The sequence below is a fragment of the Echinops telfairi genome, unplaced genomic scaffold, assembly GCF_000313985.2.
Source record: "Echinops telfairi isolate 266 unplaced genomic scaffold, ASM31398v2 ScPeMD7_7469;HRSCAF=8507_1, whole genome shotgun sequence".
In the NCBI taxonomy this organism is placed as follows: domain Eukaryota; kingdom Metazoa; phylum Chordata; class Mammalia; order Afrosoricida; family Tenrecidae; genus Echinops; species Echinops telfairi.
Genome location: NW_022111373.1, coordinates 114,092,357 through 114,104,725, shown reverse-complemented (window position 1 = coordinate 114,104,725; position 12,369 = coordinate 114,092,357). Strand labels below are relative to the sequence as shown.

Below are 12,369 nucleotides of genomic sequence, written 5' to 3'. Positions count from 1 at the left end.
GTACTTTTTGACTTACCGTCATATTTTTTGTGTCTTGGATAAAGCTCCTATGAGGTGGTTATTGAGGAGGAATCAGAAAGGAAGTTTACTTCAAAAACTATGCAAGACTACAGTATCCCTTAATACAGTGGTCCTAAAACTGGATGAGGACCACAGTCCCTATGAAAGCGTGTTAAAAACACAGATTGTTGGACCTCATTCTCTGACAAATTTTTGACTCAAAAGTTGAATGAGGCCCGAGATTTTGAATTAATCACAAATTCCCAAGTGTTGCTGCTGTTGGTTTGGTGATCTGACTTGGAGCATCACAGCTGTAAAGCAATCGGCAGTCACCGGGTCTGAGCCCAGCCAAGTAAACATGAAGGGAAAGGAGCTGCTTCCCAGGTAGGTTTTGGGACATAGGATATGGTTTATAAGATTATTACCTGCTCCAAACAACTCAGAATGCATCAATCTTCAGTGATAGAAATTTTTGCAATATTAATAATTGGAGGATGTTTCTTTCCAAGGATGAACCCAAAACATTAAAGAAAGTTGGGGGTGTTTTTCTAAAAAGAAAGTATTTGTTTGCCTATTTAAAAGACTGTTGTAGAAGCCAGTTCTGTGAATGGACCTGTTCGACTAACCTATTTTAGTTCTGATACCAACATTCCTGTATTAACTTGAAAGTGATTAGCAAGCATTTTTTTAAAAGGCATATATATTTAAAAATTTTCAATTTCTAACTGCAATAAAATATTTGAATTCCCAAGTATTTCTTACCTATGGGTTATTATAATTTTACTGCTATATTTTTAACAAGATTATTTAAAAACAAATAGTTATAAAAAAGAATCCATTTGCAAATATAGTGTTGTTAGCCACTTATTAAAAACATAATGTCTATTAAAATTATTATCTGTAACTTAGATTTAGAGAACCCGATATCAGGACCCAGCTGAGCTTTTATTTTACAGATCAAAATGCAGGAACGAAAATACATTACAATAATTAATGAAGCCGTTCTAATTTAGCCTGGAGAGATTTAAAATTTCCCGTGATGGCTTGTACTGCTACTGAAGAGCTCATAGATTGGAGCTCAACCAGATAACCACAAACAGCATCCTGGCAGAGATTTGTAAATCTTCTTCTGTAAGGGAAAAGACACCTGGTGAACCACTTTCATATTTAGAAACATGTTCTCCTAAAGCACTTCCCCCAACTTCTGCTAACATTACTTAGAATCCAAGACAAGTAAAGAAATGCATGATAAAATGAGAAATACATGAAAACAGAAGGGAACTTATGAGTTAAGTGCCTACCACATAACAATCATTTATCATTTGAAAAATTATTACTGTGAGAATGAGGGTTGATTATTAATTATGAATATCAATACTGAAAATTCTCTTGCTTTTCCCCAAAGAATATCCCTTGAGATAGCCACTAATATCAGAAATTACAGTTAGAATGGTCTTGGTCCTAGGTCACTAATTCAAAGCAGGAGTTTAGAACTAATTTGTAGATTATATCCTTTCACTGGCCAAAGATAGGGGTTAAAAGTGGGGAGAAAAAAAAAAAGTGGGAGAAAAATGTCCTACTTTTCAGACATCAACACCATCCAAATAGTTTTTGCTAATGTACATAAGAGAATAGATCTCTTACTTCTTTGTAATTTCATATCTTTCTGTAGTCTCACAAAATTTGTTACTAAAATTATTTTTAAACATTAAAGGCTTTTGTTGTACTAGAGTATCAATTCACAATTACCTCTCATAATTTGGGACCTGGCTAGGATTCTCGACATATCTTGTCAATAGTACATGTATACAATCCAAAAGATGAAGTGGTTTCTTCATTCTAGTCCAGAATGGATCCTATAAGGAAAGTATATTATCATGAGTTGTCAGGGAAATTATATTGATTAAATTTTAATCATTTATGTAAGTTAAAGCAGTCATCAAAGTCCAAGGTAAAATTTACTGCTATATAAAGCAACAGTTATTACCTGATTACTAGATTAAATATCTGTTTACAGCTAATAATTGAATGATACTAGACATGGTAATGTGATTATGCAGAAATGACTACTGTTCCGTTCCGATACGATTGCTAAAGACAAAGCAGGTGCAAAAGCAAAAGTGATGAAGAAAGCTGATGGTGCTCGGCTATTAAAAGATATAGCATCTGGGGTCTTAAAGGCTTGAAGGTAAACAAATGGTCACATAGCTCTGAAGCAACAAAGCCCATATGGAAGAAGCACTCCCGCCTGTGTGATCACAAGGTGTCAAAGGGATCAGTTATCAGGCATCAAAGAACAAAACAATCAAACCACTGTGAATGAGGGGGAGCGCAGATTGGGGACCCAAGATTCATCTGTAGGAACCTGGATATCTGTCGCCTTACAAAAGGGTCAGGGGAGGAGAGGAGCCAGTTGGGGTGCAGTGTAACAACGATGAAACATACAACTTTCCTCTAGTTCCTAAATGCTTCCCACCCCCACCCCCCACTGTCATGATCCCAAATCTACCTTACAAATCTGGCTAGACCAGAGGATGTACACTGGTACAGATAGGAACTGGAAACACAGGGAATCCAGGACAGACGATCCCTTCAGGACCAGTGGTGAGAGTTGCGATACTGGGAGGGTGGAAGGAGGATGGGGTGGAATAGGGGGAACCGATTACAAGGGTCTACATATAACTTCCTCCCTAGGGAACGGACAACAGAAAATTGGGTGAAGGGAGACGTCAAAGAGTGTAAGATATGACAAAATAATTAATTTATAAACTATCAAGGGTTCGTGAGGGAGGAGCAGGGACGGAGGGGGAAAAAATGAGCTGATACCAAGGGCTCAAGTAGAAAACAAATGTTTTGAGAATCATGACGGCAACAAAGGTACAAATGTGCTTGATACAGTGGACGTATGTATGGATTGTGATTAAGAGTTGTACGAGCCCCCAATAAAATTATTTAAAAAATAAAATAAAATAAGCTGAGTTTTTTTCAGCACATTTTAAATGCAGTTTTTGTGGTAAAATTAGGTGTCCCGGCTGATATTTGGGTTGGCTTATACTCAAGAATACAGGGGCATTTGAATTGGTAGAGCAGTTTCCTGCTTAGAAATATAGATTTTATTTGGATCTTTTGGCCTTAGAAGAAAAACTACAAAAATATAATCTGATAACACTTGGTGCTCAGTATGGTGATGATCCTAAGTATTGATATTTTAGATGAAGTTAAAATAAGTAAATAAGCAGTCTCTAGATTATGAAAAAGATATATTCCTAAATGTGTCTTGAAATTGAATCTGTAGGTGAGTCAGAAAAAATTCCTTTTATTCAACCTTCATTTATAATTTAGTAAATAGGATCCCAAACTTATTTAGGCCCTCCATGCCGCAAACACAGGAACACACACACACTTTCAGGGAGGAAAAAAAATGACTCATTGCCCCTGGCAATTTGGTTCTATAACCCATGATCCTGGGTGAAGTAAAGGCATCTGCTTTTGCAGCCCTCTTGGCTCATTCCAGTGCTCCTTCAGGGAGCAGCATCATCCACTTTGGGAAACACTGCTTTAGTGCAAGAAAAGGCTCAACGCCATTCAATGATTTAAAAGCTACACATGCAGCAAGTTAAGGTGATTGTGATGTTAAGTATTTTCACAAATAGGGGTTGGTCCAATTGTTTCAAAGTGTGGCCAAATATGCAAGTAGGTATCATATGTTCCTAACCCAGCATGTTTATACTATTATTTTGTTTATTTAAAGTAAATGACGATTCAAAATGTAATGTATGTGGCTAGCCCATGCCTTTGATTAGCCTATTTTACCAATGTAAAGCATACATTATGTTTATTAATATTCCAGGATTAGTTAATTTTATCACATCAGCAAAGCAGCTCTTTAAGAAAGTTTCAAACGTGATGAACTGATACATAACCAACGAAGCGAATCTCTCTTGCAATTGTATTAGATACTTATAAACATGTTCTCAAAATACCCATTCCTTTATCTAGAAGAACTTTGCTAATTTCAAGTAAAATATTTTAGTTTATTTAGTATTTCCTTACCCGCGATTTGAATAATTGATCGTATACTTCCAGTAGTCTAGGTAATGGAACTCCAATTTCATTCATTGTCTGTATCACAAAGCCCACATCCCAGTTCAGAGTACAAACTTGCTGCTCTAAGAACTGTACAATAAAATCTGGGGAGGAAAAATGGGAAATAAGATTTTTAACTCGACATAAACAGTAGATATTAATAATTTAGTCATTTCTATACATTTTAAAAAACCAATTAGAAAAAAGCAAAAACAACTTTTCATTCTGATTTGAGGGAAAGGTTATGGGGCAAATTGGTTTTCCATGACACTGACTACAATCCCTACAAAGTAACAGCATTCTACTCACTTCCTTCCTCAGTTTACTATTCCTGCTTTCCTAACCCTACCAGCCCTCTCATTGGTATCCTTGGGCAATGTTGCCCTTTTGTTGATCTCCTTTGTTGACTGTCCTAAGAAATATGAAGCTTCCAGAAGTATTGTTCACCTTATAGGCTTATCACAAGGGTGAGTTCAGGTTCAGGAAGGAGAGGTGTCTTAAGGGGTTCCATCAGTATCTATTAGACCTGTAAGCCTGAACTTTTCAAATTATGTTTAGTTTTGATCTATATTTTCTCCCACTGCATCCAGGACCTCCTATATTGTGATCCTTTTTCAGACTGGCCAGCACTGATAGCTAGGCAGTGTCTCAAACTCAAGAATCAAATTCTCGTCTCAAACTCATAGAGTCTGGGTGGCTTATTAATTCTTTAGATTATTTGTTTGTCTTTCACTTTCTTCACTCTTGCGACAAACGGGGAGAAGCCAATAGTTGCACAATAGGCGGCTGCTCACAAGTTTCTAAGACCCCAGTTGCTACTGTCCACCAAAGAAGGATGTAGAACATTGTCTTTATAGGCTATGTTTTGCCATATGACTGAGATTTCCCCCAGGACTATGGTCCTAAGCCCTAAGCCCTAGTGTCTTCCTGGCTCAAGGTATTTGGTTATAGGTAAAAAGTCTTCACTACTTTACCACTGCATGCTCTGCTGCATTCATGGGTATACTGAAGTACACACAAAAAAGTATGCTGTCAAACTTATCTATATTCTCAGGTGTGGTCTCCTTTTCCTTCTTACCCTTACTCAGCTTGAACATCTAGCTATAAAAACACTCATAGTTTTTTGTTATTACTGGTATTTACACTAGAAAATAAAGTAAGAAAAAAATTAAAGCAAGATATATATTAGATTGCAAATTTATACAAAGAGTAGATTTGTGATTGCCTATGGCTTAAGGCTAGGCGTCCTGGTGGCATAGTGGTTATGTATTGGGCTGAAAACTACAAGTGCTGCAATCTGAACCCACAAATAGTTCTACAGGAGAAAGACAAGGCTTTCTACTCCTGAAAACCGCTACAGTTCATAAACCGATCCTGTTCTGAAGGGTCTCTATGAGTCGAATCAAGTCGATGGTAGTGGACTTGGTTTTGGGGTATAGAGAGCTGAAGGATGGGAAGGAATGGGGAATAAATGCTAATGGGTACAAGGTTTCTATGGGGGATGATGAAAGTGCTCTGAAATTAGATGGTGTGGAGATGGTTGCAATTCTGTGAATATATAAAAACCACTGCATTTCACACTTGAAAGTTTTTTTAAATAAAGACGTATTTTAGAGACTGGAAAATACAGGAAAACACTAGAGACCATTCCTAATTGCAACACTATTTTGCTATTGTTTTCAATTTAACAGCCTTCTGGAAAAGAAGAGCTACTCCATTCTGATTTTAGAAATAATAAATGTGTTTGCCATCCCTAGAATTTTAGGTGATTTACTTTAAAGGTTCTACTCGTGGCCCCATTCTAAACTTTTTTCTTTTTTTTTTTTAAAGGCAGACTGCCACATGCAGCTCCTCATTTGGATGTGTCTGGAGTCTTGGAAGCTTGACTACCCTAAGTTCTCCTACAAATGGACCTTGAGACTTGTTTGGAGGTTCCAGCAGGGGAGCGCAGCTACTCGTATACCCTTGACCGGAGGACGGTCTTCCTTCTATGGGGAAGGTTGTCCTCTTCAACCGAGCGTGCAGCTTTGCACGCTTCGGGAGGGATGCACATGGATGAGGGAGGAAAGGGACACCCCCATAGCCGGCCAGATCAGCTGAATCAACCCTGGCGATCAATGGGGTGACAGATGTCGCAGCCAGATCGCCCTCACATCCTAAAAATTTTTTTTGACATAAGATTTTAACAGCAGCTACCAGGTATTATGTTTAATGCCTGAGAAGTGAGACTAGCTAATGAGCATGCCATGGACAAAAGGAATCACTGAAAAGGGGCTGCTGAATCTGGGTCTAACAAGCTTTAACCCTTCAAAGACTATGTTGGCAATACAAATGCTAAACACTCTTAATTTTGACCCAGTTTGAAACTTTTTGAAGCTGATTTGCCATGGGTGTTCTACAGGTAAAAGAATTCTTCTTCTACTTTGAACTTTACTGAGCTTAGAATTATCTAAGCCAAGCTGAAATACCTTCAAAAGAGGCATTGTATAATGTGATTTTTATATTATTAAAAGTGGCAAGTTTATGTGCTTAAGAATATTTGTAAAGAAATGAATATTTAAAATGCTTTTTTACATTTAAAAATTTTTCTAATCAATAAAATGGTACAAAAAGGGTAGACTTTTTAATACTGCAATTATAAAAAGTCCAAAACTAGAACTATTGCCACTGAGTTGATTTAGTCTTGTGGCAATCCTACAGGATAGAGTAGAACTGCCCCTGTGGGTTCTGAGGCTACAAATCTTCACAGGAACAGAAAGCCTCATCTTTCTCCTGTGGAGCAGGTGGTGGGTTGAAACTGCTGACCTTGCGGTAGTGGTTTTATTTCTGACCATGGTCCAGGCAATATATAATAAAATAGTAAGGTCTGTAAACAGATTTGAATTTTGATTTAAAAAAAATATATATATGTATTATGTTAATGTTTCAGTAACTCAAAAGTACTTAGCTTTCTACGATACAAATATGCTCACATTGTTTCTATTATCCCATAATGAAGATGTAGGTTGACAAGTAGCTGATATTTCACAAATTAGAGCCAGCCAAGTAACAAGTAGTATATTTGGTTGAGAAAGTGGTTCAAATCATTACATTTCTTAACACATCTATTTGCTCTTTTGAAGAAAATATGCCATCAATATAATAGAGGCATTGAACCAATCACAGATCACCCCTGCATAAAAACCAGCCATCGTACTTTTCATAAGTGATACAATGAATTGTGATCTGTTAACACTAACCCAAGAGAGAGCTATATATGGAAGGTTGTCAAAAATGTTTCATACCCACCTATTCATAAACAGATTCGATTATTCTTGATTGGTCATTCATTCTGGAGGGGTAAAATTAAACTTTTGAGCTACACAGCAACTAAGCAACTCTCTATTTAACTGTAAAGGGCAATAATTTACATCACATCGGTGAAGAAAACTACCAAAACAGAGAAAAGTAGGGTTACTACTTACCTAAAGGAAAGAAACGAGGGGTGCCAGCATAAATCTTGCCAAGAAGCACAATCTTGAGACTAAGAGCATGCATTCTATCTGGGGAACTCATCGCCACACTATCATTCAATTCTGTAAGATAGAGACTGGTTGTTAAACCTAAAACTCAAGCCCATCGCCAACAGGTTGATTGGGGCTCATAGCTGCCCTGCAAGATAAAGTAGAACAGCCCTACAGGATTTCCAGGGATGCCAACGTTCTCATCTTCTCCTGTAGAGCAACCCTGGGTTCAAACTACTGGCTTGTTGGGTAGCAGCCGAGTGCTTAAAAACATTCAAATCCAGGATTTCATGACTTGCCATTAGAAATCCAAATTATTTTTATTGTAGAATTTTTACACTGGTAATTTTATCCTGTTTCAAGGTTTAAAATACCCTACTGCTAATATTCACATGAATAGAATGAGCAGATTGTGAGTTTCTGTCACTAGTGTCAGATATATTCTCACCTTACCAGGACAGTGGTTATGAGACTTAGCCCAAAGCCCTTCCAAATACGATTGGGGCTTCTTTTCATCTATCATCCTCTAGCAACCAATGCACGACCACTGAGTAGGTTCAATGCAGAGTGACCCTATTCAACTGAGTAGGACTGACCTTAGGGTTTCTATTTAGGTACAATTTTCATGAGCTCCAGATGTCTGAGCCAATAGGAGTCACATGTCACCGCCAAATCCCTAAAGAATGGATGTTCATACACCTATAACTGAACACTTACCTTTCTCTATGATTTCTTGCCAAAGTGTCTGCACCAATATAGGGTCTGAATAACCGGCACAATGAATTATTGCAAGTTTACACTCTGCAAGTTTAAATGGGTCAGCAAATTCCCCATAAAGCTGTGAGAAATCACAAAATCAAAACATCCAATCAGAAGGGTAGCACCCAGATACAAATTGAAGTATTTAGTGAAAGTTAAACATACGAAAGGTTTTACCTAAATTTTTAAAAACGTGATATATTGTTATGATATGATTCCCCATTTAACATGTTGAAATACATTTAAATACATTTCAATACATAAGCAGTGAGATGCTGTAACACCATTTGTTTTAGAATTGTTGTCCAAACTAAGGTTTGAAGGGTTATGGAAATGTTGACACATCTCAGAGCCTGTCAGTTACCAGATCCACCAACTAACCAGGAAGGGTATAAAGTGGGGCATGCTTGGAGAGTTAAGCAAAGATAGGTGACTTTTTCAAAGCTAAGAAGCAAGGCCATGAATCAGCTAGCAGGGGTTCTAACTACTGCACCAAGAGGATGAGAGCTGTCCGAGTGGGCGGGCCTAGAAAGGCCTAGGAGCCAGATGCAGCAGGGGCATGCTGCTGAGGGGGACTTATCTTGTGGAAATCAGTTAATCTTGTCCAGGAAACAAAAGGTAACACGGACAAGGTACTTATAGGGACTACATGATAGGAATTTCACTCAATTTATTACCTTAGTTATGTCCATTAGCTCAGAATCCAGCTGAGAAATTGCATCCTGTACAGAAGAATGATGAGAATACTGCCTTTGTAGTGTTTCTTGTATCTGAAGCTGGATCCTAGCAACCTAATTTGGATAAAAAAAAGGGCTTTAATCTGTTTGTAAGTAGCTAAAACGATGACTCCTAGGGTCTGACTTTAAGCTTGTCCCGCTGCATAAATGGATATCTTTATCATAACATACCTTTCATCACAAAGAAATACATCTTACAGGAAGCACACTGTGGTTCACATATGACCACATCTGTGAAGATGTCACAGGACCAGGCAGTGTTTCTTTCTATTGTTAGCTAGGACTGTTATGCGCTGGAACCGATTCAAATGCATCTACCAGCCACCAACATCATCATTGTGGTAGATTATCCTTCTGCCCATCAATATCCATTCCAAATATGACTCCAAAAAAACAAAATCTATACTCACTGCCATCAAGTTGATGCCAACTTACAGCGAACATACAGGACAAGGTAGAAGTGCCTTGGTGAGTTTCCAGACTAGAACTCTTTAAGGGAGTAGAATGCCCAATATTTCTCCCACAGAGACTGGTTGTTTCAAACTGCTAGTCTTGCAGTTAGCAGCCCAATGTTTAACCACTATGCCATCAGGGCTCCTCCCAATTATGACTGCAGTCACACGAACAGTTAGACTACATTTCCCAGACTCCTTTTTCAAGAAGGTATGGCTGTAGTACTAAGTTTTGTTCAGTGGAATGTGAGTGTAAGCACACCACTTGAGGATATGAATTTTTAAGAGGGTGAATGCACTTCTTGTTGCTATGTGCTGTTGCCGTGATGATGACTTATAGTGATCCTACAGGAGAGAGAACTGCTTCGTATAGCTTCTTATTCCGTAAACTTTACAGAACAGATCTCTAAGCCTTTACTCCTGCAGAACTACTGGTGGGTTTGAAATGCTGACCTTTAGTTAACAACTGAGTGTTAAACCTTTCAGGGCTCTCCTTGTCTGCTCCCACCTTCTCCTGATGGGATTAAGATTCCCTAGGCAATCAATAGAATACCTTATGTCCCAGGGGGATGTTTTATAATGTTATGATAATATAATTATCATAAAATATGTCTCAAAAATGTAATGTCTCTAAAGTGAACCAGACACATATATAAACCATAGATACAGTAGTGGATTTAATTCACTTAATTCTAACCCTCATCTATGAACAACTAGTACTTATGACATGGCCCTGCACAATACTGTTCCTTATGGAAGAAGCACATCAGCCTGTGTGATCCAAGGATTTTAAGTAATCAAATCCAAATCTAAAGAAGGGAATGGTATCAGAGTTTAAGTTGTGAAGACCTGGCTTGCAGAAGGCTACAGGTAACAGTGGAAGCCCAAAAGCAATTTTCAGGGTCCCCACATGGATTAAATTTCTGGTGAATCACCTCTGACCACAGTCCAGGGATGTGAATAGCCCTACTATAATATACTGAGCATAATAATGTCAATTATGGCAAATAGAGTTAAGTTACTTTATCATTTAATCTCCCTTTTGACTCATTTTAAAGTTGTTTCCATTTTTAATATTTCTGCTTTCTTTCCAATTGAGGTCTTTCTGTTTTGTTTTGTCATTGTTTTTGCATCTATAAAGACAGTAACAAAATTATTAATTATCTAGGGGCAAGGCAGGGGATGTTAAGAGGAGATGGGGTGCTAATAACATGAGTGTGAGTAAGAAGTAAATGTTCTGAAATTTATTGTGGTGATGACTGCACAAGTATTCTTAATATGACTGAACTATTAAATTGTTACGTGACCTATATGCCAATGAAACCACACACACACACACACACACACACACACACAAAGATACTCTAGGGAATGTTAGAGACGGGAAATAGGAAGAACTTGGGTTCCTAATCAAGCTCAAATAGGAAAGCCACGACAATAACACCTACTACAGATTTTTGTGAAGGAGAAGTAAACTTGTTTTTTGGACATCGCATATTTTTATGTCTCTTGGTTAAGGCAGTTTTGTCTATTTTTAAATCTAAGTAGTTTCTAGGAAAATGGTGAATGTGACCTGTTAAGGCTGGAGATGGAACAGCTACAATAAACCTTGAGCAAACACTTAAATTTCAGCAATGTCTTTGTTTCCAGTGCTTGTAATAAAGAAACAAAGACAAGCAACAACTAAAATGGATCATAATGACTAGTACAGGTCTCTTAATATTATCCAGGAGAAGAGGAGAAAGGGAAATCACTACGTGGATGCAACGTAATGTGGACAGTATCTTTAGCACTTACTTCCATTTTTTCTTCCAATTCATGAAGGAATTCCCCATCTGCAGCTATTGATGAAATGGCAGTGGAACTTTTGGCACTAAGAATGGCTCGAGCAATGTACTCTAGGCGCTGCTGAAGTGAAATTTCTGTGCTAATGATGGGGAAAAAAAATCTTATTTTCAGTTATATGAATTCTTAAAGCTCCAGGATACAGATATGTTAATTAGGATGTACTCCTTTATATCGAATGAACAGAAAGACAACTTGAAACTTGAAAAGTAGTATGTTCCTTAATGATATTCACGATTTTTTATTTAAACTACTACTTGAGAGCCCCGAGGGTGCTATGGCATAAGCACTGGGCTACCTACCGCAAGGTCAGCAGTTCAAACCCACCAGCTGCTTAGTGTACTGCCTGCTCCAAGACAGATTCTGAGTTTCGGAAACCCTAGGCAGCAGCTTTACTCTGTCCTGTCGGGTTATTGTGAGTTGGAATTGACGTGACGGCAGTGGGTTTGATGTTGGCTAACAGTATTCATCATTTAAAATTAAAACTACTTATGTCTTGACTAATACCTATTGTTTTTACAAGTAATATCTTTATTATTCTGTCAAGGAAAATTCCACATGAAAATAAAGGCTCAAACGAATTACCTGCTCAAGACGGTATTATCTTTTTATATGATCACTAGAAATGTCAATATTTATTTCAACAGAATCCTTAATAAGCCTCAGTATGGATATATGCTCAAAGAACATAAGTATATGACAAAGGGGCTTCAAAAGTTCATGGAAAATTTTAATTGAAACTTTTCTTGAGCTTTTTCAAGTGCCTTATATATGCTTTTCAGTAATTTTCTGTAATTTCTACCAATGTGGGTATGGAGAAAATTAGTTCAGTATGAGAATATTTTAAATTATAAAGCCTTCAGGAAATCATTTAAATTAAAAATACTAATTAACTAATATTACTAGGAAAGAACCTAAAAATTCATTTTGAACAAAAGAAGAAAATTTGAATGGAAATGGTCTAATAATCAGTGGTGTGAGTGGCGA

At 37.5% G+C, this 12,369-nt stretch overlaps 1 protein-coding gene across 2 annotated transcripts in view; it reads right to left on the bottom strand.

Annotated features, from left to right (window-relative positions):
- Window positions 1–926: 926 nt before the first annotated feature.
- The window catches only part of NUP155 (nucleoporin 155), a 58,727-nt gene continuing 47,284 nt past the window's right edge, over window positions 927–12,369 (bottom strand). Inside the window, exons 29-35 of one of the 2 annotated variants that reach the window (XM_004698074.2) lie at window positions 11,335–11,464; window positions 9,026–9,139; window positions 8,307–8,427; window positions 7,551–7,661; window positions 4,054–4,190; window positions 1,750–1,856; window positions 927–1,129 (exon numbers count right to left, since the gene is read on the bottom strand). In XM_004698074.2, coding sequence (XP_004698131.1) covers window positions 991–1,129; window positions 1,750–1,856; window positions 4,054–4,190; window positions 7,551–7,661; window positions 8,307–8,427; window positions 9,026–9,139; window positions 11,335–11,464 — 859 coding nt within the window. In that variant the 3' untranslated portion in view covers window positions 927–990. Of the gene's footprint in view, window positions 1,130–1,749; window positions 1,857–4,053; window positions 4,191–7,550; window positions 7,662–8,306; window positions 8,428–9,025; window positions 9,140–11,334; window positions 11,465–12,369 lie in introns of those variants that run through there. The other variant, XM_045285117.1, reaches the window with a different exon arrangement.